The following is a 27,937-nucleotide window of genomic DNA, read 5'->3' as shown; positions in this document are numbered from 1 at the left end:
TCTAACCCTCTCCTGCACTGAAAAGCCATTACAGCAAGCCTTGGATGGTCCTGAAACATTCAGCAGAATATTGCCCAGAATATCACCACTGCAGGAGGGGCTTTACAGTTAAGTCTAACAATTCAGCTAATTTTCATTCTAACTACATCCTTAAAGATTTTTATACTGTACCTATGAAATTCTTCTCAAGTTTTGAGGTATGCTGGATCATGTGAAAGGATGGCACTATCCCAGTGTGGTATTGTGTCAGCATTATGGACCTAGCTGATACTGTCTCAGGTTGTTTTGCAGTTTCAGCATTTGGATCGCCACCATGCAGGAGCGGTCAGCAAAAGCCAATAGCTGATATAGAGATGTCAGAGTGAAAGCTTATGGGTTGCAGCACTATTCATCTTTTTCTTTTATCTGCTGCAAATCTGCATCCTCCAATATCCCTTGCAGTCCCCTGCATGTATCCTCATTTGCACAAGAAATAGATTTTGTTAAGAATAAAACAACATTAACTATATCTGGTGGCAGGCAGGGGGAATCCAACCTCTCCCAAACCACTGATTTTCTCTCATAACTGCTCATTGCAATACTTGTTTCTGGTTTCAGAGCCAGGTTAGGGAAAATGCTTGGAAAAGATGCTGGATGAAGGGATGCAATGGGGAATTTGCAGGTGTGTGAGGTTTTTACCACTTAAATACATTAAAAAAAACCCACATAGCACACCTGTCTACCAGTTTTCCATTGCAGATATTCCTGTTAACATTAACCTTACAGCACAAACATATTTGTCTTACAATGTTTAGTTTCACGCTTTAGTTGTAAATTGTACTGTTTGAGGGATTTATAGGGTAAGACTTACTGAATGTTCACACTGGAAGTACTTCAACTATGGATTAGATCCAAATTTAGGAGTATACAACTGATCTGCCAGAAGCCAGTCCTCAAACTTCCCCCTCCTTCTCTCTCTTTCCGTGTTACTGCTTTCAAGAGGGTTTCGGTATGCATGTAAAGGCACAGATGAGGGTTCACAGAAACATAATGTGGGTGCTAAAAGTAAGAAAGTGAAAGCATGTCAATGTTTGCAACAGGAGGTTTAAAATAAACTATTTATTTTATTATATTTATATCCCATTGTTCTCCTTTCACAAGACCTATGTAGCATTCAGAAGTATAAAAGAACATGTGAAAAAAGAAGATTTGCAATAACATAGTCTAAGGGCTGCACCCTTTCTTCTTTTGGAAACAATGGCATGTCCATTTCAGAAGTTCAAAGATAGATAAACCTGCCCAGAATCATTCTATATCATCCACTAAGTTTGGGCCACACTATCCTTGGAATACAAGGACTCCATTAAGCTATGTCAAATCAGGACCCATACTGGAATTATTCATGTCTTAAGTCCACATTAGGCTGGTACAGATGTCCCTGGGCACTATTTGATATGTGCAGAGGTCTTTAGCATATGTCAATACTTAGAGGCATTTGGTAGCCAAAATCAGCCCTGTCTAGGAAGCACATTGTTCATCCCAGAACAAAACAGAACCCACTGTGGAAGATGATAATCCTTTCCAATTTCTGGAATGAAGCAACAGCATCCCTCAAATCCTCTGTAGAACTTTAGCCCTTTCTCCTGGAATTTATAGGCAAGCTTTTGCTTAAAGATAATAGTGAAAGCATGTCATGGCCCTAGGTTTGATGGAAAAGTGCAAAACATCAAGGACAACAGGCATGGGCTCATAAAAATTGCTTTATGCACTTTTATGATGATGCTTGCACTCTAATCCACACCATCTTTTTCTCTCTCTCTTCAGTGATGGAAGGGATTTTATTTTTGACCCATGGTTTCTGGGACTGAAGTATTAATTGTATACACTGACATTCCATACCAGGAATTTCTCAACAAATATCACTCTCCATGTTCACTGATAAGATAGCTTTGAAGGTTTCATTATGAAATTTGATCACTAGGAAAAGGAAATGTGCTTCTCCATGGAAACAGCTAAAAGGCATAGTTCCATTTTGGCTTAAATAAGACAAGGTACAAGATGACTGGCATATGGGCTCATGACCTATATTTGGCAGTACTGTTTTGGCAGTGGAAAGCATGTTAAAAAAATAAGTGAAGCAACTAAGTGAAAAAGCAAAAGATCGATCAGTGGTACAATTAATCATTTAATGTTGGTGCCCTTGAGTAGGGTTTGAGCCAGAGGCTAGTATTCAGCATTAGTTTCAATGCAGGTAGCATCTTAACCCTGATTCACATGAATTAATAGTGGTGGGACTGTTTGTTGCCCTCAGACCTCTGGGGGTATAGCAGGGTTCTCCTGGGTAGGAGTGCTTACAATTTTGCTCTGCTCCCGTTGTGTGTAAATATCTAGGAGCCCTGTAGCAGTGATCAAACATTTCTGAATGACACAGAAGAATATTTACTGAGGAACATTTCACATGAGCAGGTTTTTATATTTTCTAATCAGGTTTATATCCATATGGGAATATTCTCTTGGCGTAGAAGTGGAACATCAGGTTGAAACATTTTCTGATGTAATTCATAGGCAATAAAACTTCATCTCCTTTGAAAGCCAACTCCCACTTAAGCTTGGGCCTATATGTTTTCGGAGATAGAGTAATTCAGTAGTTCCCAAACTGTAGGTTGGGACCCAGGCGAGTGGTGGGTGTGAGCAAGGGAGGCACTAGACTTGGAGGCCCTGACCTCTTTTCCTCTGCTTCAGTCACTCTCTTCATCTCTTTTTTACATACTTACATATAAACAAGAGAATGAATGTTTCTGTGTGACTGTGTGTATGAGAGAGTAAATGAGTATTTGTGTGAGTGAAAGAAAGAATAAAAGAGCATGATTGTATGTGTACATATCTTTGAGCACTGGTGCATGTGAGTATAGCTGTGTGAGCATGTGTAAAATTTACACATATGTTGAGTTAGATATTGAATTTATTTAAATAAAAAAATCCCATCTGGACAATACTTCTAAAATGTTACAGTATGAACATACATTAATGTGCAGACAAAAAATATGCACAATAGACAAATTATTTTTATTCATCTATTACATTAAGCATGGGGCGAGGTGCAATATTTGCATGCAGATGTAAAGTGGGTTTCATAGGTGAAACATCTGAGAACCACTAGACTCGCTCTTTCCAGAGCACAATCCTAACTGGCTCAGATGTCAACCAGTCAAAGTTGGACAATCCTAGGACAGCTGATGTTATGCTGAGCCCAAACTCTTCCCAGGAATGTTGTAAATTAATAAGTACTAAATAATTTCTCAGGAATTTCCCTCCCAAGAATGTTGGAAATTAATTAGGACTATCGTTGCCTTGTCTTGTCTTTGTGCAGACACAGTAGTCATGTCCTTGGGCTGGGGCAGACTTGGATCTATGTTAACTCAGCCGCTCCCCACCTCTTCTCTGCACCTGCCCCCTGTCGATGTTTTGCTGGCAGATTTAAGCCAGCAAAAGAGCAGTCCTGCTGGTAAATAGATCTCTCTGGTTCTGTCAACAGAAAGGCATTTCCTGAAAAAGTGGTTTTGGCCAGATCTTAACCCCCTTATAGCTAGCGTGCTTTTGAGTTAGGATCGCTCTGTTCATATGGAATGTTGTTGCTGGGTTCCTTCAAGTCAATTCTGATTACCTTAAGGCGAATGTATCATGGGATTTTCTTGGCAAGTTTGTTCAGAGGTGGTGTACCATTGCCTTCCCCTGAGGCTGAGAGAATGTGACTTTGCCCAAGGTCATCCAGTGGGTTTCCATGGCTGAGATGAGATTTGAACCCTGGTCTCCCAGTGTCCCAGTCCAGCACTCAAACCATTACACCACACTGGTCCTCCATGGATTATTTGGGATTATAACAAAGAAACAAAAGATAAATAGCCAAAGCATTCTTTATTTATTAATGATCTGCTATGTATGGTCTCTAGTGTATCTGTGGATAGGAAGCAGGGCTTCTTAGAGTAGAGGATGAGATTCCAGTTAAGTATGCTATGCCAAAATACTTCTGTAACACTACAGTAACATTAGAAATACATCTGAGTAAATCGGCACAATTTAATACTCTACAACATAGAAAACACTGTAGATGGTACCATGCAAGAAATATTATCTGCTGTCACTTAAATTGTGGCTACTGAAAGCTAGCCTGTCCCATGACTACATTTCTGGGAAATACTCTTGTCAGTCTCTGCTTAGTCTTCAAAAAGGAAAAAAGTTCCATGATTCTAGGCACAGCAGGTCAGGAACTGGGGTACTGCTTCTATGCCGATAACTCTGGGAGAATCATGTAGCTATGAACCTAGATGACCTGGGGTTTTCTAATGAGTGTCCTTATCGCCCCTGCCAACCATCATTACCTCTGTCTTGTCTGCATTCAGCTTCAATTAGCTTGTCCACATTTCATCCCCAACACAAACATAAAATGTGTAAGGAGCACTAAATGAACGGAACATGGTATGGGGAGAGAGGAAGTATGACTGGAGGGAAGAGAGGGAGACGATCGCTGGGCTTCAGACTGATGGCTGGGGCTCATTTGAGGAAATGGTCCTTGACACAGATAGAAAAATATGCATATAGAAAATGGAAGCCTTCCATAGGGTCTAGGGATCAGGCCTAACCTTCTCTTCTGGAGTGTGTGCCTGTGTGTATGTCTGGTGTGTGCAGCAGTGATAGTGGTATAGAGTCAAATTTAGTCACATCAGTTGCCAACCAGCCATCTGAAGCAGAACAGCCCAAACAAAGCTTTACCACTCAGGTGACAACTAGGCCTTCCATGTTATCAGATTTGTTTGGCCTCTGATAGTCATTATGTTATACTGTGGAATATAAAGTCCGTATCAATAGCAGCCTCATATGTGTTGAACAGGAAGACAACTGTAGAACCAGGACTATTCTTTATAAAAGTATGGAAAGATTGCCCAAATCAGCACTAATTTAAGATTAAAAAATTTAAAGTGTCACTATTTTTCCTGGCTCTCTTTCTCTCTAACACACACACACACAGAACACACACAAATATTGGACAAATGAAATGTACATCCAATATAAAATGAGATTTGAACTGAAAGATGGAGTAGGGGTAGCAACAATTGATTTAAAAGAACTGTACCTACACAACAAATTGAAGCCAAGAGGTTCAAGCAAGAGAAGAACACACACACAGACACACACACACACACACACACACACACACACACACACAGACAGAGAGAGAGAGAGAGAGAGAGAGAGAGAGAGAGAAACAGTGTTTGTGTATACATGAATGTCCAGCACAAAAAAGGATTGGAGCATGAAACAAAATGTCTGGTGCAGAACAAGAAATACACAACAGCTCAGGAGAGGCTTAGGAATATATTTAGAAAGGGGTAGAACCAGAAGCTTTATGAGGAGATTATCAGCAATGAAATTCTATACAGTGCCTTGCAAGTCCACAATGTCTGCTACTATAAAGAGCCTTATTCTCATCTAAACATGTTATCTATTTACTTTTTCAGTGAATGTGTACCCTGGATTTTAGGATAGCTCCCTTACAAGGTGGCTTGCAATATATTAAGAGTAATAAGATATCCGTTTTAAAAAAAACAGTAGCAATATGCATTATGATTTTCCATGCTGATTCTTTTTGGATCTTTCTGGATGTATTTCTGTTGTGCAGCATAGAGAAAACATCGGCCTAATTTTTCACTGAGGTTATACATCTCTGCCTGGGCTGTGTTGCAGGTGAAATTTGACATGGCTGAATATCAAATACACATAACCCCTCCAAAGAAAACATTGATAAAAAGTAAATGCTGGGGAAAGGCCAGGGTACACATTTCTCCTTTAGATGTGGGTATTTTATGTAGAGGTTTTACTGATGTGTTTTATTTTAACACGAGAGCATTCAGTCCGGGGATCTCACAAAATGTAGTCTGAATAGTTTAATCCAGGCACTGGTTTACAGTCCTAGTGAAAACCTGGCCACACAGAGGGGTTGTGTTGACATCAGAAATACATGAAACTGTTGCTAGTGTATTATACTCAGTGGCCTGTTACAGACTGCCAAAATAAAACTGCTTTGGGTCTCTTTGGAGGTATGCTATTTAAATGATGCATGGGTCCTAAGAGTCCGGAGGTCGCGCCAAAGCCACACTCCATTCCTAAGCACTGGAGTGCAGCTTTGGTGCAGCTTCCGGATTCTTAGGGTGCATGCATCATTTAAACAGCATACCTCCAAAGAGACCCGAAGCAGCTTTATTTTGGCAGTCTGTAACAGGCCAGTGTAACAATACATGTATTTAAGGAGTCCACTCTTTTTTCTCACTCCCCACAGTGGTAGGAAATCAGTGGGTCTCAAGACATGTAGGGTTTTTTCCCCCTTAATTTTTCTGTATTTGTTCTCCCAATAGATTGCTAATCTAAACCATATACATTTTTACATCTAGTTTGTATACTGTGCTCTTTGCAGCTTTCCCATTCTAAGCTTTTCTCTGTAGGACAAGTCTTTCCATACCCCAAGCTTTCCTGCCACAAGCTTACCTAAACATGGCAATGTTTGTGAAACAATTACAGAAAGGAGAAAAAGAGATTCTGTTTTGAAGTCTATTTTGAAGTGTTATATAAGGGATCCAAGTTTAATAGAAAAGAACAGTGGGATGTAAATTACTGTAATTTCCTAGAGTCCACATTTTCACCCATTATTATTGAAATGCCATCATCGGCACAGAATTATATAAAGTTTGCGATGTTTATAGTCATGTGTTATAATTTCAGGATTAATAAAAAAAAAAAAGGGGGGGGGATGTGTCCAACTTGTGAATCAGTAAGCCAAACGCATAAACTGTGGTTTGCCAAATGGTAGGCATGCGTTTGTCTAACACTGTCACATTGAGGAGGGAGCAAGCTTGTTTTCTGCTGCTCCAGAGACTAGGACCCGGAGCAATGGATGCAAGAAAAGAGATTCCACCTCAACATTAGGAGGAACGTCCTGACAGTAAGGGCTGTTCAACAGTGGAACCCCCCCCCCCCTCGGAGAGTGATAGTCTCCTTACTTAGAGGTCTTTAAACAGAGGCTGAATGGTCATCTGTTGGGGATGCTTTGATTTAGAATACCTGCATGGCAGGGGGTTGGACTGGATGGCCATTGCGGTCTCTTCCAACTCTTATGATTCTATCATTTTCCTGCAGTCTCTGCCAGACAACAAGGCATTCAAGGAAATCATGGACCTCCATGCATTGCTATAGGGCTGCATTTGGTTAAGCAGGTCACAAATCATGATTCTGCTCAAACTTTCCAGGCCTGGTATTTTTATTTTTATTTAAAAACACCAATCCTCTCTAGGAGCCACCTGGAGTACCACTCTGGGAGGAAAGAGGCATTCAAATGAAATGAAACTAATAAATGTAAACTGGAACACTGAACAACATTCCTACCTGTATTAGTGACACATGTTTTAGGGAAATGAACAAGTAGTGAAATGTATGACCTTGAAGAGCTGGGGGGAGGAAAAGTAGTGAAAGAGAGTATTTCTGAAAAAGATGTTTCTAGTATTAGTACTGTGGGGGAGAGATGCAGGCAACATTGCTCTTTATGCAAGCTAGGATGAAAGGCTTGCCATGATGATGATGATGATAATAACAGCTTTATTTTTACAATTAAAAGGAAGAGATACCATATCCAATACCCAAACTGTTCCCTCCCTGCCCTTGGATGGATACCTTAAACTTCTGATGCAGTCTTCCAGGGATTGCCACAACTTTCTTCCCCCGTAAATTAATGCAGAAGGATTGTAAGACTTTCATTTGAGTGGAGCCTGAAATTAATGGCCAAAAAAGAGTGAGTTGATCTCTCTTTCCCCCTGCCAACCTACTAACCATTTCATTTCCTTTTGGTCGGTCATTTTCCTCTTTCTTTAAAAGCCTAAATGAAAGGGAGCAGAGGCCCCTTCACATAAATAAGAACTCTGGTCCTTTTCTTTCTTTCTCCCTCATCCCTTTACAGTTTTTCCAGATGGGATGCCATTTGGGTTCTGTTGTTGTTGTCGCGAAATATTATTTATATAGTACATAATGACGGCAGTCAGTTATATCTTTCACAATGCCCATCTATTGACTCCTAGGCTTTGCAGTTCTCAGACACCAGCCCTGGTGGCGCAGTGGTTAAATGCCTGTACTGCAGCCATTCACTCGAAACCACAAGGTTGCGAGTTCAAGACCAGCAAAAGGGCCCAAGCTCGACTCAGGCTTGCATCCTTCCGAGGAGGGAGCTAAAATGAGTACCCAGACTGTTGGGGGCAAATTAGCTTACTTGCTGTTCACCGCTATGATCTTTGGAATAGCGGTATACTGTATAAATAAAACTAATTATTAATTATAATGTTGCCAGATTTTGTGCAGCTCCATAAAATTCGCCAGGCGATGCCCTCCACAACGGACTGGTACCAATCCTGTCTTGCTATACTGGAATCTGAAAGGATACTTTAAATACTGTTTTTATAAACCGTATGTTTACCTTCTCATATTCTGCATCCCCCTTTTTATCTATGCTGGTCTGTGACCATAATAAAGATGCTGGCATTTGTAGTTTAACGGGGTGCTTGGGATTCTGTACTCCAGAGTAGTTGTCCAGCCTCTCGACCCGCAGCACTAGAAATCCCAGGATTCTGTGGAGGCACAACAGGTAAAGCAGTGTCAGAGCCTGCCTGCAAAAAGATATCCTCTCCACCATAACATCTTTACTAAGGACTGAAACAACATGCAGGCATTTGACTAACATCTCCAATTGTTATTTTCTTTCTTTCTCCTGTGTGGTTTGTAACATCTGGCCTGACTAAGAAGCCCATGGAGTTTCGAAAGCTTGCAACCAGTATATTGTGCATTTCGGTTGGCTGATAAAGGTATCACTGATGGATTTTTGTTTGCGTTTGTTAAATGGCCAACACAGCTAACTGGAGCGTGTCTAAAGGAAGGTGACTAAAATGGTGAAGAGCCTGGAAACCAAGTCCTATGAGGATCGACTTAGGGAGCTGGGGATGTTTAGCCTGGAGAAGAGAAGGTTAAGAGGTGATATGATAAATACTTGAAGGGATGTCATATTGAGGAGGGAGCAAGCTTGTTTTCTGCTGCTCCAGAGAACAGGACCCAGAGTAATGGATGCAAGCTCCAGGAAAAGAGATTCCACCTCAACATTAGGAGGAACTTCCTGTGAGAGTAAGGGCTGTCGGACAGTGGAACACACTCTTTCCTCAGAGTGTAGTGGAGTCTCCTTCTTTGGAGGTCTTTAAGTAGAGGCTGGATGGCCATCTGTCAATGGGGATGCTTTGATGGAGAGTTCCTGCATGGCAGAATGGGGTCCGACTGGATGGCCCTTGGGGTCTCTCCCAACTCTAGGATTCTGTGATGCTATGAGTGTCAGACTGTTCAGGCGGCGTAGTGTCGATGACACTGGAGCAGACGAGAGAGAGAGAGAGAGCCAGAGAGGGAAGGAGAGAGGGAGGGATGGGGAGGGAGAGTATAAAGCCCTGGCTCTTCTGAAGCACCAAGAGGAGCCCAGAAGAGGCGGGAGAAGGGAGCTTTGGACCCCAGGCTCTTCTTTCCCTTCCTTGGAGAAGAGCCTCTCTCCCTCAGGGGACATGGAGGCCGAGGGGCCCCGCTCAGGAGGAGGACAACGACACCGGCCTCGCCTCCTCCTCCCCCAGCAGCAGCAGCAGCAGCAAGCCCCTCAGTGCCATCCTCCTCGCCTTTGGAGCTGAAGCCCCTCCACTGGCTGGGAAGGAGCCTCTCCCTCAGGAGCCCCAGGGTCCAGAGGGAGGGAGGAGGAAGCCGACGGGGCCGCTGGCAGCAGGAGGGGCAGAAGCCAGCCCCCATTTCCAGCCTCGGGAGAGGAGGAAGCCCCTCAGGCGCCCCTCAGCAGGCGCCTGGAGGGGCGGCCTCTGGGGCTCTGGAAGCCGGGGGAAGCTTGGGGGGCTTGGAAGGGACGGAGGGAGGAGGGTGAGGGGCAGGGAAGGGAAGGGGGCTGTGGCTCTCCTTTCTCCCCACACCTTGGGTTTGGCCCTTGCCCCCGTGGTTTCTTCTTCCTTCTTCTCCTTTTTCCTTCTTTTCTTTCCTCTTCCTCTTCTTCTCCTCTTCCTCCTCCCTCCTCCTCTTCTTCTTCTCTTCCTTCTTTCTTCTCCTTCCTCCCTCCTTTCTCCTCCTCCTCCTCTTCTTCTCCTCTTCCTCCTTTCTCCTCCTTCCTCTTCCTCCCTCCTCCTCCTCTTCTTCTTCTCTTCCTCCTTTCTCCTCCTTCCTCCCTTCCTCCTCCCTCCCCCTCCCTTTCTTCTTCTCTTCCTCCTTTCTCCTCCTTCCTCTTCCTCCTTCCTCCCTCCCTCCTTCCTCCTCTTCTTCTCTTCCTCCTTCCTCTTCCTCCCTCCTTCCTCCTCCTCCTCTTCTCTTCCTCCTTTCTCCTCCTTCCTCTTCCTCCCTCCTCCTCCACTTCTTCTTCTCTTCCTCCTTTCTCCTCCTTCCTCTTCCTCCTTCCTCCCTCCCTCCTTCCTCCTCCTCTTCTTCTCTTCCTCCTTTCTCCTCCTTCCTCTTCCTCCCTCCTCCTCCACTTCTTCTTCTCTTCCTCCTTTCTCCCCCTTCCTCTTCCTCCCTCCCTCCTTCCTCCTCTTCCTCCCTCCCTCCTTCCTCCTCCTTCTCCTTTCTCCTCCTTCTTGTTCCTCCCTCCCTCCCTCCTCCTCCTCCTCTTCTTCTTCTCTTCCTCCTTCCTTCCCCCTCCTCCTCGGCCGCCCCGAGGCAGCCCAGGTGCTGAGCCCTCCCTCCCCAGCCTCCCAGGAGCAGCAGCAGCAGTAGCGTCGTCACCCGTCGAGGAAGAAGGAAGGCAGGAAAGAGGAGCAGGGCAGTCTGTGGCCGCCTGGGAGCCATGAGGCGAAGGGCCGGGAAGAGCAGAGCAGGGACTCCGGAGACGCCGGGCCTCCTCGCCTCCCTCTAGGCGCCTGGATGCCGCTCCTGGCAGGGCTCCTGCCATGCAGCCCTCGGGTCTCCCCTTCTCCTTCTCCTTCTTCTTCCTCCTCCTTCTCCTGCTGCTGCTTCTGCTCCCCGTCGGGGCCCAGCTCCGTTTCGCGGTGGAGGAGGAGCTGCCCCCGGGGTCGGTGGTGGGGGACCTGGCATCCTCGCTGGCCCTGGAGCCCGGACAACTGGCCTCGCGGGGACCCCGTCTAACTTCGGGCAGCGGCCGCCCCTTCCTGGCGCTGGAGGCCCCTCGGGGGATGCTGGTGGTGCGGGAGCGGATGGACCGGGAGGCGCTCTGCGGGGCCTCTTCCTCCTCTTCCTCCTCCTCGTGCCTCCTGGGGCTGGAGCTGGTGCTGGAGGGCCCCGTCGAGGTCCACTCCCTGGAGGTGGAGGTCCTGGACGTGAACGACCACGCGCCGGCCTTTCCGCACCTGGAGTACCGCCTGGAGGTGAGTGAGGCGGCCGTGCCGGGCTCCCGCTTCCCCCTCGAGGGCGCCCGGGACCCAGACGCCGGATCCAACGCCGTGCGCACCTACCGCCTCAGTCCTAGCCCGCTCTTCGGACTCGATGCTGGCGAGGGGCTGCTGGCCCTGGTGCTGCTCCGGCCCCTGGATCGCGAGAGGGCCGCCGGACACCGCCTGGAGCTGGCTGCCCTTGACGGGGGCCACCCTCCCCGCTCCGGCACCGCTGCCCTTGCTCTACGGGTCCTGGATGCCAACGACAACCCGCCAGCCTTCGAGAGGGCCACCTACACGGCCACCCTGTCCGAGGAGGCTCCCCCAGGGACGCTGGTGGCCGCCGTGAAGGCCTGGGACGCCGATGAGGGGCCCAATGGAGCTCTCCGCTACTCCCTTGGCCGCTACGCCTCGGAGGAGGTCCGGAGGCTCTTCCGCGTGGACCCAGACTCTGGGGAGGTCCGGCTCAACGCCTCTCTGGACCGTGAGGAGGCTGCCAACTACGAGCTCTACCTCCAGGCCACCGATGGGGGCCCCGTCCCCATGACCGGGCACTGCAGGGTCCTGGTCACCGTCCTGGATGCCAACGACAACCCCCCAAAGGTGCTCCTGACTTCCCTGTACAGCCCCATCCCCGAGGATGCCCAGCCGGACACCATGGTGGCCTTAGTGAGTGTCACCGACCGAGATGCTGGACCCAATGGCCAAGTCAGCCTCAGCATCCCCTCTGACCTGCCTTTCAGACTCAATCCCCTCAAAAACTCTTACGCCTTGGTTACCCAGGAGCTCCTTGACCGGGAAAGGACCTCCAGCTATAATGTCACCATCACTGCCACCGACGCTGGTGTTCCTCCCTTGTCATCATTCAGGATGGTCCAGGTAGACATCTCAGACATCAATGACAACCCACCACGGTTTGAACAGGCCGCGTACTCTGTTTATATCCCCGAGAACAATGTTCCAGGGGCTTCCCTTTGCACTGCCATGGCCTTTGACCCTGACGCCAACGAAAATGCCTACATTTCCTACTCTTTGCTGTATGGAGAGATCCAAGGGCTACCTGTTACCTCCTATGTCTCCATCAAACCTGACACTGGTAGCCTTTATGCCATCGGCTCTTTTGACTACGAAAAGCTGAGGGAATTCCAAGTCGTCATTCAGGCCCAAGATGCGGGGATGCCACCTCTCAGTAGCACAGCCACGGTGCACATCTATGTGGTAGATCAGAATGACCATGCGCCCCAGATCCTGCATCCCACTTCGGCCAATGCCTCCGTTGCAGTGGAGATGATCCCTCGTTTGGCTAGCGCTGGGTATTTGGTCACCAAAATCATAGCCATTGATGCAGACTCTGGGCAAAATGCATGGCTGTTCTTCCACTTGGCCCAGGCCTCAGCTCCAGACCTCTTTAGTGTGGAAGTTCACAGTGGAGAAGTTAGAACTACCCGAAAACTAAGTGAGGACAGTCCACCTACCTTCAACCTTACCATCCTGGTGAGAGATAATGGAGAGCCAGCCTTGTCTTCCTCTGTCTCCATAAACATTGCTGTGGTAGACCGGATCTCAAGAATAATTCCCGACACTAGGAGGCACATAAAAAGTTCCAGAAGTTACTCAGAGATAACCCTTTATCTGATTGTTGCTCTGGGCTCAGTTTCATTTATATTTCTCTTGACAATTCTTTTCCTTGCTGTGTTAAAGTGCCACAAGGACAGCATGCATGGCAAGTCCTACTGTGTGGGTTTCTGTGGGACTCCCCAAGAAAGGTACCCAGTTGAAATGTACAAACAAGCAAGCAATCATCTTGATGCTGGAATGTCAGCCAGTTTAAAAGTTCAGCCTCATTTTGTTGAGGTACGGGGCAATGGATCTCTCTCCAAGACTTACTGCTATAAAACCTGCCTGACTGCAGGATCAGGGAGTGACACGTTCATGTTTTACAATACTGGGGTTCCTACAGGCATCTATCCACGGACTGTGATGCCTGAGAGACATCTAACTGGGCAGAGTGAACAGAGCTCCCAAAATCTGATTGTATTTAAGAGTGAGCCTATCACTCCAAGTGAGGTGAGGTTTCATTGCTTAAATGACCTGACTCAAATCATACTCCTTTTAAAATATAATTCTTGAATGTTCAGAATAGCTGGGAAACTAGGGTGACAAGAAAGGAGTGCAGGGTGTTCCAGTTTTCATTTTGCTGGGCAAAACATTCAGCTTTTATCTTTTGCTGATAGCACTTGACAGATTACATTTCTGCAACATATGGTATTTGCAGCATCTTTAGGTTCTTTTATCACCTTTCTATTGGTAACAATAAACCCATGCTGACAGATTATATGTTGACAGAAAACACTGGGACACGTTAGAATCATAGTACAGAAGGAATAAAACAGAATCAGTCTCAGAAACAATATACTTCACAAGAATCAACAGTCACAAGAACTCTGTTCAGTGAGTATTATTGAAATAACTCCCAGGAAAATATGAATAGGATTATAGCCTAAAATACTTCATAAGGTACGTATAATTTATTATCTAGTCTCAGCTTCTAAATTACCATTAAGACACATTTGATTTTACAGCTACACATTTGTTTCAGGAGAGTGGGAATGTAGAAAAGGATATTGTGTGTATGTATACATACAGGACACACACACACACACATTTATCTCACAGTATTGTTTCTGCGTCTCCTTTCTTGTCTCCCCTCTTTCTCTGGAAGTCTAGTGACATACTTCAGTTTGGTGACCCAGTTTGCCAAGTGACTGCTGTTACTGCAAAGCAGGCCATAACCTTTTGATGCACAACTGAAACCTGTTTAGTACTTTGGCCCAATTATAAGTTAATCGTACTCTCTTGTTGAGATACATTGGTGACTTGTATTTTACTAAGACATACTATGGATCTGTTGGTAAACTAGTCCGTATTGTGCTCCTATTTTATGGCTTCTTGATCACTGGAATTTTGCATTGGGTAGTTCCCTTGAGAATAATTACAGTACATTTATTGCTTAGTAATATTACACTGAATGAATATTAATGAAAATTAATACTTTTAGGTTGCAAATTCTGCATCCTCTTATCTTGATGTAGGTATTACTGAAATAAGAAATAGTTATCTTTGAGTACACATGCATCAGTTTGAGTTGCTGATCAGCTATAATCCAGTATTCTAAATAGACTTCAATAGTAGAAAACAAATCTCCACTTCAGTATTTTGGGAAAAGTTTACAACTAACCTTTGCAGAAAGTAAAATGAGTGCAGTTGAAAAATTTAACAACTGTATTTGAGTATGTAAAGAGCAAGTTACACAGCAAAAATAGTTCTTACTGAAAGCTTTCAGATGTAGTTGTTTTAATGTGACTTCTCCTCAAAATTCACTTCCCCTTTTCTGTGTTGCAACTTTTGGAACAGGACTTATACAGTAAATCAGCATTATCCATAGCATGGATTATATGCCACAGATAGTTTTAATGAGCTTGGCGTGATAGGCAATCTACTGAACCTCTAGGACTGTAGCCAAATTGGGCCACTGAGAAACGGGGGAAGAGTCAGAGTGCTTGGAGGAGTCCTATTTTTGCAGGACACTAACAAATATTTACTGTCGTGTGATGGATGACACACACACACATTCAGTGAAGCATCCCAATCAGGACTTAACATACCCATTAGTCACAGAACATTGAATATATTTTTTAGGAAGAAAAACAACAGAAACGGGTAGTGAGATGAAGTGAAAGGTACTGGAATTGGGTATGACTGCTTGACTGGAATTCTGAATAGAAGCATAGAATCATCCTACATTGGAATAGTTTGTTGCAAGTCCAGCTTGAAAAATATGACTTTCAAATAAGTTTAGGATCTGAACCTTACATGAAATTGAAAGACTACAAACAACACCCGGCTTTCTCCAAATTCAGAGACATTTCCCATAGTGCTGGACTGGAAAAATGATTTATGTGCCCATTTATGATCACCGTAAGTATACTGTCAGCTTAGCTCTGCATAGTATGCAAAAGGATCTTGTGGCACCTTTGAGTATCAAAGCTGCTACAAGATCTCGTTGCATACTGATTTTCCAGACTAAGACGGATATGTGTTTCAATCCTACCAACTTAGTTCTGCACAGTGTAAATGAATGAATGTGCAAATAGTTTTTAACAAATGCCCTGTTCACTTGTTTGTTTGTTTTTTGTATTTGCACATTCCTCAGGATCATAGTTTAGAAAGGTGGGCATCCAGTATTGATTTAGAGCATGTATCTTATTTTGTCACCAACTATTATAAATGTTTTATTTTAGTGTTGCCTATGATGTCAAATAATTAACATTTTCCTTGCTGTCCATGGTACACCTGTATGGCACACTCAAAAGAACTTGAGGCATAGCATTAAAATAGCATTTATTATTATTATTATTTGTATTAGCATGTAGAAATAGTTCTTACCTGTAGTCCTAACCAGAAAGTAGCATAATCTGTTGGGTTCTTGCTCCTTTGAATGCTGCAGTCAATTGAGCCTCCACAAAGTCAAGACTCTTCCCATGAAGCCTTATGTGCTTTTATCCCTAGTGTCTACTATGGAACTTCAGATCTGATCTAAGAGCTCTAAGTTAAAAGTTGCACTGAAATGAGTATTGGTCTTGGGGACTCCTTCTGTTGTGTTATCTCCATGAATAAACCAAGTTACTGTTTGATACATTGAGAGAGTAGTACTTGCAGAGTTGGAAAGCTTTTTTTGAAAGCTTTTTTGTTGTTTAAACCAGGTTTTTTGCATTAATGTTTTAATCAGAAAAAAATGATTTTGTTTTTTGTATTAGAAAGCTTGACCAACTATGGTTTGATGCTTTCTTTCTTCTTAATTAATAAATTTTATTGAATTAAAAACATTCATAAAACACTCATCCTTATAAATTCATCCAGCAATACAATCCAATATATTATTCTGTTATCATGACTTTACATCTTATTACAATTCTCAGGTAGCATATATAGTGGTCAGAGACCACTAAGCTGAAATGGCCACTAAGCTGAAATAATAATTGTTCTTTTGTAAGTTGTTTTCACCGAACTTGCGTTAATTCAAACAATTGCCAATAAACTCTTAAAAGTTAAAACGTTTAAATTCAAATATTTGTTTTGGTCCAGTAAGAAGGCTGGAAAATAGTAATAACAACCAGATTTAAAAATATAAATATCCATAATAAACTTTTGAAAACTTTAAAGTAATTTGGTTTAAACCAAGGCTTAAACTAAGGGCCAACCCTATTTACTCATTTTATTTATTTATTTAAAGTATTTAAAGTATTCCAAGAACTCCTGAGGTGATGAACAAATAAAAACCAATTAAAACAGTACAAAGGTTAAAAAAAATTAAAGCATCTTAAAATACTTTTTAAAAACTCCTATAACCAGTCTAAAAACAATCCTGGAATCCAGTTTTGAAGCAGTTAAAACAGCAATTTTAAACATTGAACACCATGTGAACAGCACTGTTCTGGCTGCCCACCGGAAACATAAAAGAGATGGGCCAGCCTAACTTCCGTGGATGGGGACTTATGGGCCCAAGCAAACAGGTTAAAATAAAGCTGCTTCGGGTCACTTTGGAGGTATGCTGTTTAAATGACACACACATCTTAAGAGGTCAAAAACTGCACCAAAGCTATGCTGCAGTCCTTAGGACTAGAGTGTGACATTGGTGTGGCTTCCAACCTCTTATCATTTAAACAGCATACCTCCAAAGTGGCCCGAAGCAGCTTTAATTTGGCCTGTCTGTTCTGGCCCTAATTTAAAATGGAAGAGAGAAATCTGATCTCCTCTTCATGGCTGTCCTAGAAGAGGAAAGTGAATTGAAAAGTGATGGGTACACTCATAAGCCTGAGACTCATTTCTGCATGGTTTGCCATTACATCCTGATACAGACCATGTCTGTTTAACAAAGCTTCATGCAATTTATGTACTATGGTTTTTCCAAACCACCTTCTGGTTCCTTCAATTTGTGGAACTGAACTAACAAAAAGAAAAAAGATTACTGTGCAGTTCTGCTTCAGATAACGTTTGGCATTCTAACCAAATGGCTGAAAAGGCATCCCAAGGTCCATCTGTTTCTTAGTTTGGCAACATAAATTTTAGTTCAATATGCTGCAGCAAGAAGATATCTGAAACTCTGTATAGAGGTGTTATAAAAGGTCATGGTAGAGCCAGTTTTCAAAACTGTGTGGACTCCAGTAGTTTCAGAAATGCATATTGTTACTCAGGTCGGTTTCATCAGGTGGTTCTCACTGGCAGTACAGCTACATGACTAAAATGTTAATAGTGTTATTTCCAAGACCTAACTATCCCTTTTACTTGGCTTTTTAAAACTTTCTCACCTGCTCCATATAAATTCACTATAATTCAGTGTTAACAAGTAATGCCAGTGAATATTAAAGACAGACAGAGGGGAGATGAGAATGAAGAAGGTAGTGACTCTCCTCTCCTTTACTGCACCTGCTCAGGTTTGGGATCAAGTGTTCTGCTTTCTCTTCCTCAAGAGGATTCTTGTCAGAATTTCCTTCTTTCTGCCATATAGTTAACTCCTTCAAGAATTATAACATATAATGTGCATTCAGACACATAGATAGAGGCATAGTCTAAAAGGGGAGGCAGCAACAGCTACTTCACAATGAATGTCCTTCTTGGCAAGTCAAACGTTTTGATTTTGCTATTACTATTATAACTGTTTTATCATCATCACCCCCATCATTTATACTCTTCTTCCCCCCAAAAACCAACACTCAAGGAGACTTACACATTAAAACAAGTACAATATAGATAAAACAGAACAAAAAAATAAAAATAAAATGGAATTAAATTTTAAACAGCACTGAAACAGTTTATAACCTACAACTTAAAATATTAAAATGCAGTTCCAAAAAAGTACAATTAAAGCAGTACAGCATGTTCTTAAAAGCCCCCCCCCCTTTAAAATCAATTCTCAAAAGTCTGTTGGAATAAATAAGTCTGTGCCTACCAATGGAAGGCCATCCTAACCTTCCTAGGGTGTTGGGTTAGCCACTGTGAAGGAGTTTCAGTATTCTTCTCCTTGCAATTTGTGAAAGACTGCCCTCTTCAGATTTTGTCTGTTGCTGGATATTCCTCCCATTCAAATTGTTTCTCACTTAATAGCAGTCTTTTCATAGGGTTTTCTTGGTAAGATCTATTCAGAGGAAATTTGCCTCTGCCCTCCTCCTACGCAGAGTAAGTATGACTTGCCCTAGCTGTACCTACCCATGGCTGTAATACTGGAGGCTAGAACAAAAATTTTCCATGGCTGAGCAGAAACCTAGAATCATAGAGTTGGAAGAGACCGCAAGGGCCATCCAGTCCAACCCCCCTGCCATGCAGGAAATCCAAATCAAAGCATCCCCGACAGATGGCCATCCAGCCTCTGTTTAAAGGCCTCCAAGGAAGGTGACTCCACTACACTCCGAGGAAGTGTGTTCCACTGTTGAACAGCCCTTACTGTCAGGAAGTTCTAATGTTGAGGTGGAATCTCTTTTGCTGTAGCTTGCATCCATTGTTCCGGGTCCTAGTCTCTGGAGCAGCAGAAAACAAGCTTGCTCCCTCCTCAATATGACATCTCCTCAAATATTTAAACAGGGCTATCACATCACCTGAACCAATTCTCTCTCTCTCTCTCTCTCTCTATCGCCCCCCCCCCCCCCAAAAAGGCATTTACTTCAGATTAGCACTACACAAAATTCTCATTTGTTTATGTATTGGATTTATAGCCCACCTTTCTCCCAAAATGGGATTCAAGGTGGCTTGTTTTTCTGCAAGAAATCACAGTGGTCCAGAATTTTAGCAGTTTCCAAACACGGTTTCAATATGAATACCGTGGGCCTTTGGTATCTGCTGGGGTTTGGTTCCAGGACTCCCATAGATACCAAAATTCTGTGGATGCTCAAGTGCCATTAAATAGTATTTATATAAAATGGTAAAATCAATGGTAAAATCAAGCTTTTCTTTTTGGAATTTATATATATATATTTAAAAATTGAGCCATAGCTGCTTGAATCCATGGATAAAGAATATGTGGATAAAAAGGGCTGACTGTACAATATTTTATCTGCAACAGTCATGCCAAATTAGATCTCTGTCTGCTACCATTTTGTGTCTGGCTCGTCTCCTGCACTACCATTTTGTGCCTAGTGGGCCTCAGGCATTTATTTTTACCTTGCTCAAGGTGTGGGGCATCAGGGTAGAAAATGTGAAAATGCCTGTAATTTACCATATATATTGGCAGTATAAAGGGGGGCAGCCAGCGCTCTAAGGATGTAAAATTAAGGGTGTATGTTTAGATATGTGAGGCAGAGTTTTAGAAAGAATACATTTATTTTTTATTTTCTGTTCCTTCATTCCACCTTTACTGGGGCATGGGCCAGGGTTTTTACACGATCAGCAATAAAAATCAAGGTCAGTCTTTAAAAAAGTGCTGAGCACAGTTCAGTAGCTTCCAGCATGTCACTGATGTTCAGGTTTTTCAGAAAGCCTTTCCAAGCTAGGCAAATGGAAAGTGAGCTGTCTGGAAAAGCCATCAGGAGATATGCAGTGCTTGGAGGGAATTGGTTTAGATTAAATATTAGGGAATCTTCCAAACTGTAACTAGCATCCCATGATAGGAAAGCCTTGACTGGTATCTCTGAGGAATTCTGGAAACAGGATATTGAGGTTTAGGGCTGGGATAGGGCCACACTGTCCTTTAACTGCCTTGCAACTCAAGGTCTATTACATGTGTTGCATTTAGTAGAAAACTGCATGTATGAATGGGGAGGCACATTGCACCAAGAAGTTCCACACGTGACATTATGCACACCAAGTAACCCCTCTCCAACACTGTTTCGAACTACAGAGAGGGAATGTATCTTAGTTGTGCAGCTTCACACATAGTACTGTATAGATGATGAATGTAAGCCTGGAGATGTGGCATGATCAGGATTCCAGGTCACCTGGAAACTTTTGTAACATGTAGTATTATTAAAGATCCCTTCACTGTATATTAATGCTGTATATATGCGTGCCAGACTGAGGAACTACTTAGCCTGCATGTCACTGGGCCGAGGTGCTTGGGAAAGACTGAGTATTCTTGCTAATGTGGCCAGTTTACTGCATTAATTCAGTGCCTGAGTAGCGCTTCTGTGATGCTGGAGTTACCATGACAAGAGTCAATATGCAGCTTAGGTGACATATCTGCATTGCAGGCTTTAATCTGGTTTTTACCAGTTCAACTCGTACGGATTTCCAGAAAGAATAATAGAAACTCTAGTTTGGTGGTGGTAAAAATTTCATGAAAAAATTGCTAAGATTACCCCCATCGCTTCCTGTCTAGCCAGTGCAAAGATGATTTGTAGATGAGCCTGCATGATGCAGAGGTGCAAATCAAAAAGAGCTGTGGATCATTTGGTGGAGATGAGTCAGTGGAGTCAGATCAGAAATGCCAGGTTCTCTCTTGCCACCTTGCATCTTCCCTTTGTGATGTTTGCCCATAAATAGCTACTTTGCAAACTCCAGAACAGTTAATTCTCCCTTTCTTGGAGGTTGGTCTTAAGTGGTGCTGTCATATTAGTTTAATCCCACTACTTCAGCCTGGGCTCTTTCTTAAGCCCCATGCTCTTCCATATTTTTATAAATGACCTGGTTGAGGTATAGAGAGGTGGGTTATCAAAAATGCAGAGGACATGGGGCCAGCGCCACAAATTCCATTCAGAATAGAAACAATCGAAGTAGAGGGAATGGAGAGTGTGCACATCAGCTTGATCTCTGCCACTGTTTTTTCTTGTGATGGAAGGTGGGTCTGAAAAAGGAGCTGTACCACATGCAGATGAACCTGGTTGCAGAGCTCCATACAATGGAAACCTTTCTATGCTAGTTGCATGGAACTTCATAATCACATTCAGAAGACTAGTCACAGCTAGTTTTCAGATTTTTGCCAGCACATCTAGTAGTGAGGGAGCAAAGGGAGTGGGGCAGAGGTGCACAGAAATTAAGACATGAGAAAGGTGCCAAAAATCTTGATAGACTCTGGGTTGAAATGAAAACAATAAAATTTAACAGACATGTGTAAAATCTTACATTTATGGACAAAACATCAAAGATGAAAATACAAGACAGAGGAAAGACCTGACTTGGCAGAAGTACACAAGAAAAGGATCTAGATGCCTTAGTGATTCGAAAGGTGAATATGACCCAAACAACAAACATCGTTGTAGTTTTCACTCGCAGGAATAGCAGCATAGGATCTTGGTTGCACAAGGTTACTGTTTATTCTCTGTTATGCCTCATTTTGAATACATTTTAAGAAGAACATTGACAAGCTGAAACACATCAAGAGAAGAGCAAACAGGATGGTGAAGGATCTGGGAACTAGTGTCTCATCAGGAACATTTGAAGGAGCTTAGTATATTTAGCCTAGAGAAGAGAATAATGGGGGGAGACATGATAGCATTTGTGTAGAAGAGAAGGAGAGCTTCTTCCCTGTTACTCCAGTGGCAGAACTGATACCAGAGAACAGAAATTGCAGAGGGTCATATTTTATTTGAACATGAGAGGAACTGGTCTAAGAGCTATTTGGGAGTAGGACAAACAGCTTACAGAGGTAGTGTGTTTCTCTTCATTGGAGGTATTTAAGTAGAAACTGGATGACCATTTGTCGAGGATCCTCTAGCTACCTCCTGTATTGCAGAGCTGCGCTGAGCAGGAAAGTGGACTAGGCCACTTGCAAGTAGGAGGCTGTGACATCTCTGTATGTTGAGATGCTGTTCTTAAAATATGCATTTAAACTCATTTTAGGGTAGAAATTATGCACTTAGATACATATCTGAATATGCATTTTAATAATATTAAATGCTATTTAAATATGTATTTGAAAGGCTTTTTCTTTTAAAAAATCTGAACATTAATGTGGAAATGGAACAGAATAGAATTAAGGATAAAAGTATGCAGAAATTATATGAACTGGAAACAGATTGGTCTAGCTCTACTTGTGGAATCTGCTAGGAACCATTTTCTAATAGAGAAGTGAGGGCAAAGCTTAAACGTAACTGGTTACAAGTACCGAGTTGCTTATAATTAATTCCCTTTTCTAATATGGAAGTTATAATTAACTTACAATAAGATTGTAACTCAATGAGAGATAGTGTCATTCTATAGTTTCTATAATTTTAAAGTTACTTTTATAATTCTTTTAACAGATTTAAATAAAAGGAGCTTGGTCATTTGATTGACTTTCTTTCACTGTACAGTGTGCTATGTACACATCCAGTGAGGGTGGGACAGGAGAGTGTTACCTCCTAAATGTGTATCTTCCTGCCTGCCTCTGCCCCATTTGATTCACTTTCCTCCTTTCTGTGAGTGTGGAGTCAGAGGAGGAGAATCTCTGTTTCTTCTGAGTGTTGTAGGCATGGAAAGGGGCTGTTTGGGGTTTTTGGCTGTCCTCTATATTTTATTCAATAATGAGCTCTTTGAGCAACTGGTTCTTCCGAGACAGGAGAAGGATCTATTTTAAAAACATCATTGTTAAGTTCTGTTGTTCCTGTTTTAAAAATATTTTTGTGCATTATTCATAGGCTTAAGTACTCATGAGATGTGGGAAATCTGAGCATACCTTTATGCCATTCTCTAATGACTCCTATAGATATTGTAAAAAAATTCTATCCATATATGTATTTTTAGTGGTGTCTTGGGCTACTTAGTTGTTGTTTTTTAACCTTAGGCCATTGGCTTGTAGCTTTCCAATTTGTAAAAGTAATTACTGTAAAAGGCTTGAGATACTTTTGGGGAATGGAAAGTAAAAACAACAGCACTACTTCTATGATGGCAACTCTCTAATCTTTTCTGGCCTTGGTATTATAAATGCAGCCAAGTACTTTTCAAAAGTAAGATTCCCAGCTCTGTTGTGTGTATGTGAGTGTGCAAAAATTCTTCCTGATGATTCTGTCCATGAGCACACAATTTCTAGATTCAGTGGCGTCTGAGCATCATATCATAATTGTGCCTGTTAGACATGTTTTGTCTGTCCGTCTGCAAATGACTTTTAAAAATAGACCAACTTAGTTATGTGTAAGGAAAAAAGAAATGCTCTGGGGCATTTCAGTAGCATTAGTCGCCCAATATCCAGCAGGAAGGAGAGAGATAGTTGGTGGCACTGCAGGGGCAAAGGATCAAGGCACAGGATTTAATGAATGTCTAGTGCTATAATTCATCACTGCTGGATGAACAGGGCAGTCAGGGCAGGATAATCACCTAAGGGGAACAACAAGCTCTGCCAAGCTGTCTTGGCTTTACTACTGAAACAGTGAGAGATTAAAGCCAGCATTTGCAACTGCTTTCTTGAAAGAGGAGAAAAGAAATCTTATCTTACTGTTGGGCTTTTAATATGACCAGTGGGCTTTCCCCTTCTAGAAAATATGTGGCATTGCTTGAATGTTTTACACTTTTGCTCCTATCCTCATTAGTAGTGTGCAGAAATACTTACGGCTATAGAGGTCTTCTGATCTGTTTTGCCACCTCCTCCATTGCTCTCTTCAGCTGCAGTTAAACTTGTTCAATTTGTTTTGGCTGGTATGAGAACTCTTTCATTTCAGCAGCAGAATAAGCCAACAGAGTGGCACCTGGCTCTACAAACACTGCTTCTGGCACAAAGATGCATGGTGGGATCTTTGGTAGTGGGAGATACACAAGGGACCAGTGGCCCTGAGCTTTATTCTTGATATGTCTACCTGCCTGTGATAGGCAAGGTTCCCTCAGGCTCTGCCCCATTGACCCCTACCCTCCTCTGGATTCTGTTTCCAGTGACTCCAGTTCCACCCCTATGACTCTGAGCAAGGGCAAGCAAATGAGTGGTAAGCTTCTCTCGTTAATTTCCTATTTGCCTTCCTTGTGTGGGGAAGGCAATTTCTGATTCTTAGCACAGAAAGATTTGGTGCTGAATTAGGGGTTTCTTAGCTTTTTACACTAATTCCCTGAAAGTGAAGCATAAGCTAAGGCTATAAATAGCTGAGTTGCCACGTATAATTAATAAGACCTATTTTATTTCTGTGTAGAATTTACAGTGGGGAAAAATACCTAAACATTAAGCATGTGGAATTCCATGATTATTTATATTTATTTCCTGCAGAAAGACTTATCTGCATCCGTTAAAGGATGCAACAGTCATATCACTTTGTCTAGAAAGTAGACATCTTGTAGAACAGATTATCTGAATGAAAGTGTCAGTATGCTTGCATGTTTTTAGCAGCCTTGACTTTTTGATTACTGTTTGTAGATGTATTATTCATGCTGCCCTAGACTGAATATAGTAAATAGGAGCTGGAAAATGTAAGCTAGTTCTGTTGCTTTTTATTCATTAAACCAGACCTTGGAGCTCTGTATAGATGGTCAGTGAGAATCTGAATGGAAGGGGCCCTATCCTAGTCTCTACATGTTCAGGATCCTATTTGTACAAAGGCCTCAGTGCGTAGACCTGTCTAAGCTGTCCTCACTTTGCAGGTTTATGTAGTAAAATTAGATCTTTAAATTGCTATATCTCACACACAGACTAGATGTATTTACATGTACATTGTTTCTTGTGGTTAAAGTGAAAATTTGGTAAGATATGATTTAATTGTGTAAAAGAGTTAGAAAATTTAAACAAATTAAGAAATTTAAAATTATATTTAAAACCTGGGGCCTCTCCTTTTTCCTCCCACTGAGCCTCGCCCCATTCGGACCATCTCTTTCATGTTTTAAAGTGATGCAGGTAAATGCCACTGCCCATTTCTGTCCAAAAACACATATTTGAGAAGTAGTGATGTCCCCCTCCTTAGGATGGCATCTGGTGCAGTCTGCACACATCCCTCTGCAGTGATGCCCTGCCTAGTGTTCGAAATTTTCCTTAAAGAGGAATTGTTTAAGCTTTTGATTAAGTCTACTGTCCTCTCCTGCACCATTTCCAGCTCTATAATGTCCTTTTGGAACTCATGTAAATAATATTTCAACTGTGTTTGCATTAAAGATTTGTGTAGAGATATTGTGATGCTGGTGATTTTAGTTTTGATTCTTTTCTTAATAATCCTGACATGGACTTTGCCTTTTTCACAGAAGCTGGACACTGGATCAAAGTTTTCATTGACCTATTGAGCTACAACCCTAAGGTTCATTTCCTGATTAGTCAGTGGCATCTCAGGCCCCATCAGCATGAAGTTATTATTCCATATGCACATCACTTAGATAGAACAGTATTTAGTATTTTAATGCCTATTTCCAAGGATCTATTTATTGTCCCATTTTCTTATCACCAGTCTTAATATGCTGATGCCATCAGAAACATAGCCACTTGATTGTTTACCTCTACCATCAGATTACTAATGAACCATTTAAAAAGCACCCATCCCGAAACATATTCTTAGGAGATCCCACTTTTTGTATTCATTCATTGCAAGAGCTGCCTGTTTAGTCCTACTTTCTCATTCCTTTCTGTAGTAAAAAAGTAAACACACACTTTTAGTAAGTTCATGTAAACAATGTGTAAGATAGCTCTTGTCAATATCCAGTTCACCTTCAGGCATTTTCCAAAGAATTGTACAGGTTTAGTGGCACAGTATCTATCTTTGCAGAAGCCATGCTAATTCTTTGGCAGTTTACCATTCTGTGTTCTTTATAACTTTATATTTCATCATCGTTGTTGTTATTTCCCATTAAGTCAACTGCAACTTACAGTGATTATATGAATGAGAGATCTCAACTGAGAGTTTCTGCTCATCAACTGCCCTGCTCAGATCTTGCAAAACTCAGGGCCATGGCTTCCTCGATTGAATCAATATGCCAGTAGTGCAGTCCCCTTATTTTCCTACAGTATTCCTTGTGGCACAGTGGTTAAATGCCTCTACTGCAGCCAAAATGTAGAGTTTGATCCTGCAGGGCTCCAGGTTGACTCAGCCTTCTATCCTCGTAGGTCGGTAAAATGAGTACCCATCTTATTGGGGGCAATTGACTAACATATTGTAAACTGCTTAGAGCATGCTTGGCACTATAGAGTGGTATGGAAATGTAAGTGCTATTGTTATTCCTTTTTATTAAGCATTATTTTGTTTTCCAGTGAGTTCTGTTGTCTCATGATGTGTTCAAAGTATGACAGCTTCAGCTGAGTCATCTTCACTTCTGGTGAGAATTCAGGCTTAATTTGCTCTAAGAGCCACTCTTTTGTCTTTTTAGCTGTCCACGGTTTCTGCAGGAACCATCTCCAGCACCACATTTCAAATGCATTTTGTAGGCACCCAAGAACATTTTTCTGGGCCTAAGGGCTTCCAGACACTCTCTGGCATTGTTGTTGTTGTTATTGGTTCCTGTCAAGTCAATTTTGACTTTATTTGTTTATTTATTTATTTATTTAGAGTGTTATTTACAGGTTGTTTTTTTTATTAGATAGTTTCCTGATCTCAGGCTTACAATCTAAAAAAAACATGACACAAAAGGATAAGGCAATGGTGGTGGGGAAGAGAACCAGTGAATGAAAAACCTTTTGGTCATCAACTGCCCTGCTCAGTTCGTGCCAACTCAAGTCCATGGTTTTCTTGACTAACTCAATCTTCCTGTAGTGTGATCTCCCTTTTTCCATACTGACCCCCATTTTACCAAGCATTATAATCTTTTCCAATGAATAATGTTGTCTCATATCCAAAGTATAACAGCCATCTTTGCTTGTAGAGAGAGTTTAGGCTTGTTTTTAGCAATCCATGGTAATTGTATAACTCCAGCAAAAGCTTTCAAATGAGTTGATTTTCTTCCTGTCAGCAATCTTCACTGTCCAACTTTCACAACTATATATAGATATCAGAAATACTATGGTCTTGAAGATTTTGAGTGGTATTTACACCGAGTAACTTATCTACTTCCTTTTCTCTTAGTCCTCTGATTTCTTGACTAGAGTTTCCATTTTGGTTATTGTCTGAGCCATGGTACATGAGACTTTTCACTATTTCAGTGTCTTCATCATCCACCTTAAAGCTGTATGAATTTCCTGTATTCATTATTTTTGTTTTCTTAATATTCAGCTGTAACCCTGCTTTTGAACTTTCTTTCTTAACTTGCACCAGTTCTTCCAAATCTTTGCTGTTTTCTGTAAATAATTTAGTTCATTTGCATCTTAAATTGTAAATGTTTCTTCTCTCAGTTTTCTTGCCTGTTTCCTGTAAGTCTAATCCTGCTTTCTGTATGATATGTTCTACATATAAATTAGACAGCATGATAAAAGGCAGCCTTGTGTGCCAATGGGAAATCATTATGTTTCTCTATATTGTGTCTTGAAAATGGTCACCACCCTAAGCTTTCTGGGGCTTCACTATGATTTGTCCATTAATCAATACACAGCCATGTTCCATTCTCTAATAAGACCAGCAATTTCACAGATGCAAAGATTTCATCCAGCTGCTGTGTAGTCTTCTTATTTTACATACCAATCTTTTAACCCACTTGCTATCCAGTGTGTCCAGCCATCTCTT

The 27,937-nt window shown here is 42.2% G+C and overlaps 1 protein-coding gene and 1 long non-coding RNA gene across 15 annotated transcripts in view; one reads left to right on the top strand and one right to left on the bottom strand.

Moving 5' to 3' along the window:
* Positions 1-27,937, top strand: part of LOC149316771 (protocadherin alpha-C2-like) — a 227,031-nt gene that overhangs the window by 156,677 nt on the left and 42,417 nt on the right. For 2 of the 14 annotated variants that reach the window (XR_016280525.1, XM_089516247.1), the window contains exon 1: positions 10,709-13,490. The exons of 10 other annotated variants lie outside the window; for them this stretch is intronic. Coding sequence is in view for 3 of the 4 variants with exons in the window: in XM_089516247.1 (XP_089372373.1) it covers positions 10,983-13,490 (2,508 nt within the window). In the remaining variant the exon portion in view is untranslated. Of the gene's footprint in view, positions 1-10,708; positions 13,491-27,937 lie in introns of those variants that run through there. 2 more of the 14 variants (XM_089516236.1, XM_089516237.1) reach the window with 2 other exon arrangements.
* On the bottom strand, positions 752-10,116 carry LOC149316772 (uncharacterized). The gene is made up of 4 exons (XR_016280526.1): positions 10,020-10,116; positions 8,492-8,642; positions 7,699-7,793; positions 752-1,038 (listed from the first exon to the last, which is right to left on the bottom strand). It is a non-coding gene; the product is annotated as an uncharacterized LOC149316772 (long non-coding RNA).

The sequence above is a fragment of the Sceloporus occidentalis genome, unplaced genomic scaffold, assembly GCF_023333645.1.
Source record: "Sceloporus occidentalis isolate IW3139 unplaced genomic scaffold, rSceOcc1.0.p SCAF_3, whole genome shotgun sequence".
Lineage (NCBI taxonomy): Eukaryota > Metazoa > Chordata > Lepidosauria > Squamata > Phrynosomatidae > Sceloporus > Sceloporus occidentalis.
The sequence above is the reverse complement of the archived record's forward strand: the minus strand, read 5'-3'. Positions and strand labels throughout refer to the sequence as shown.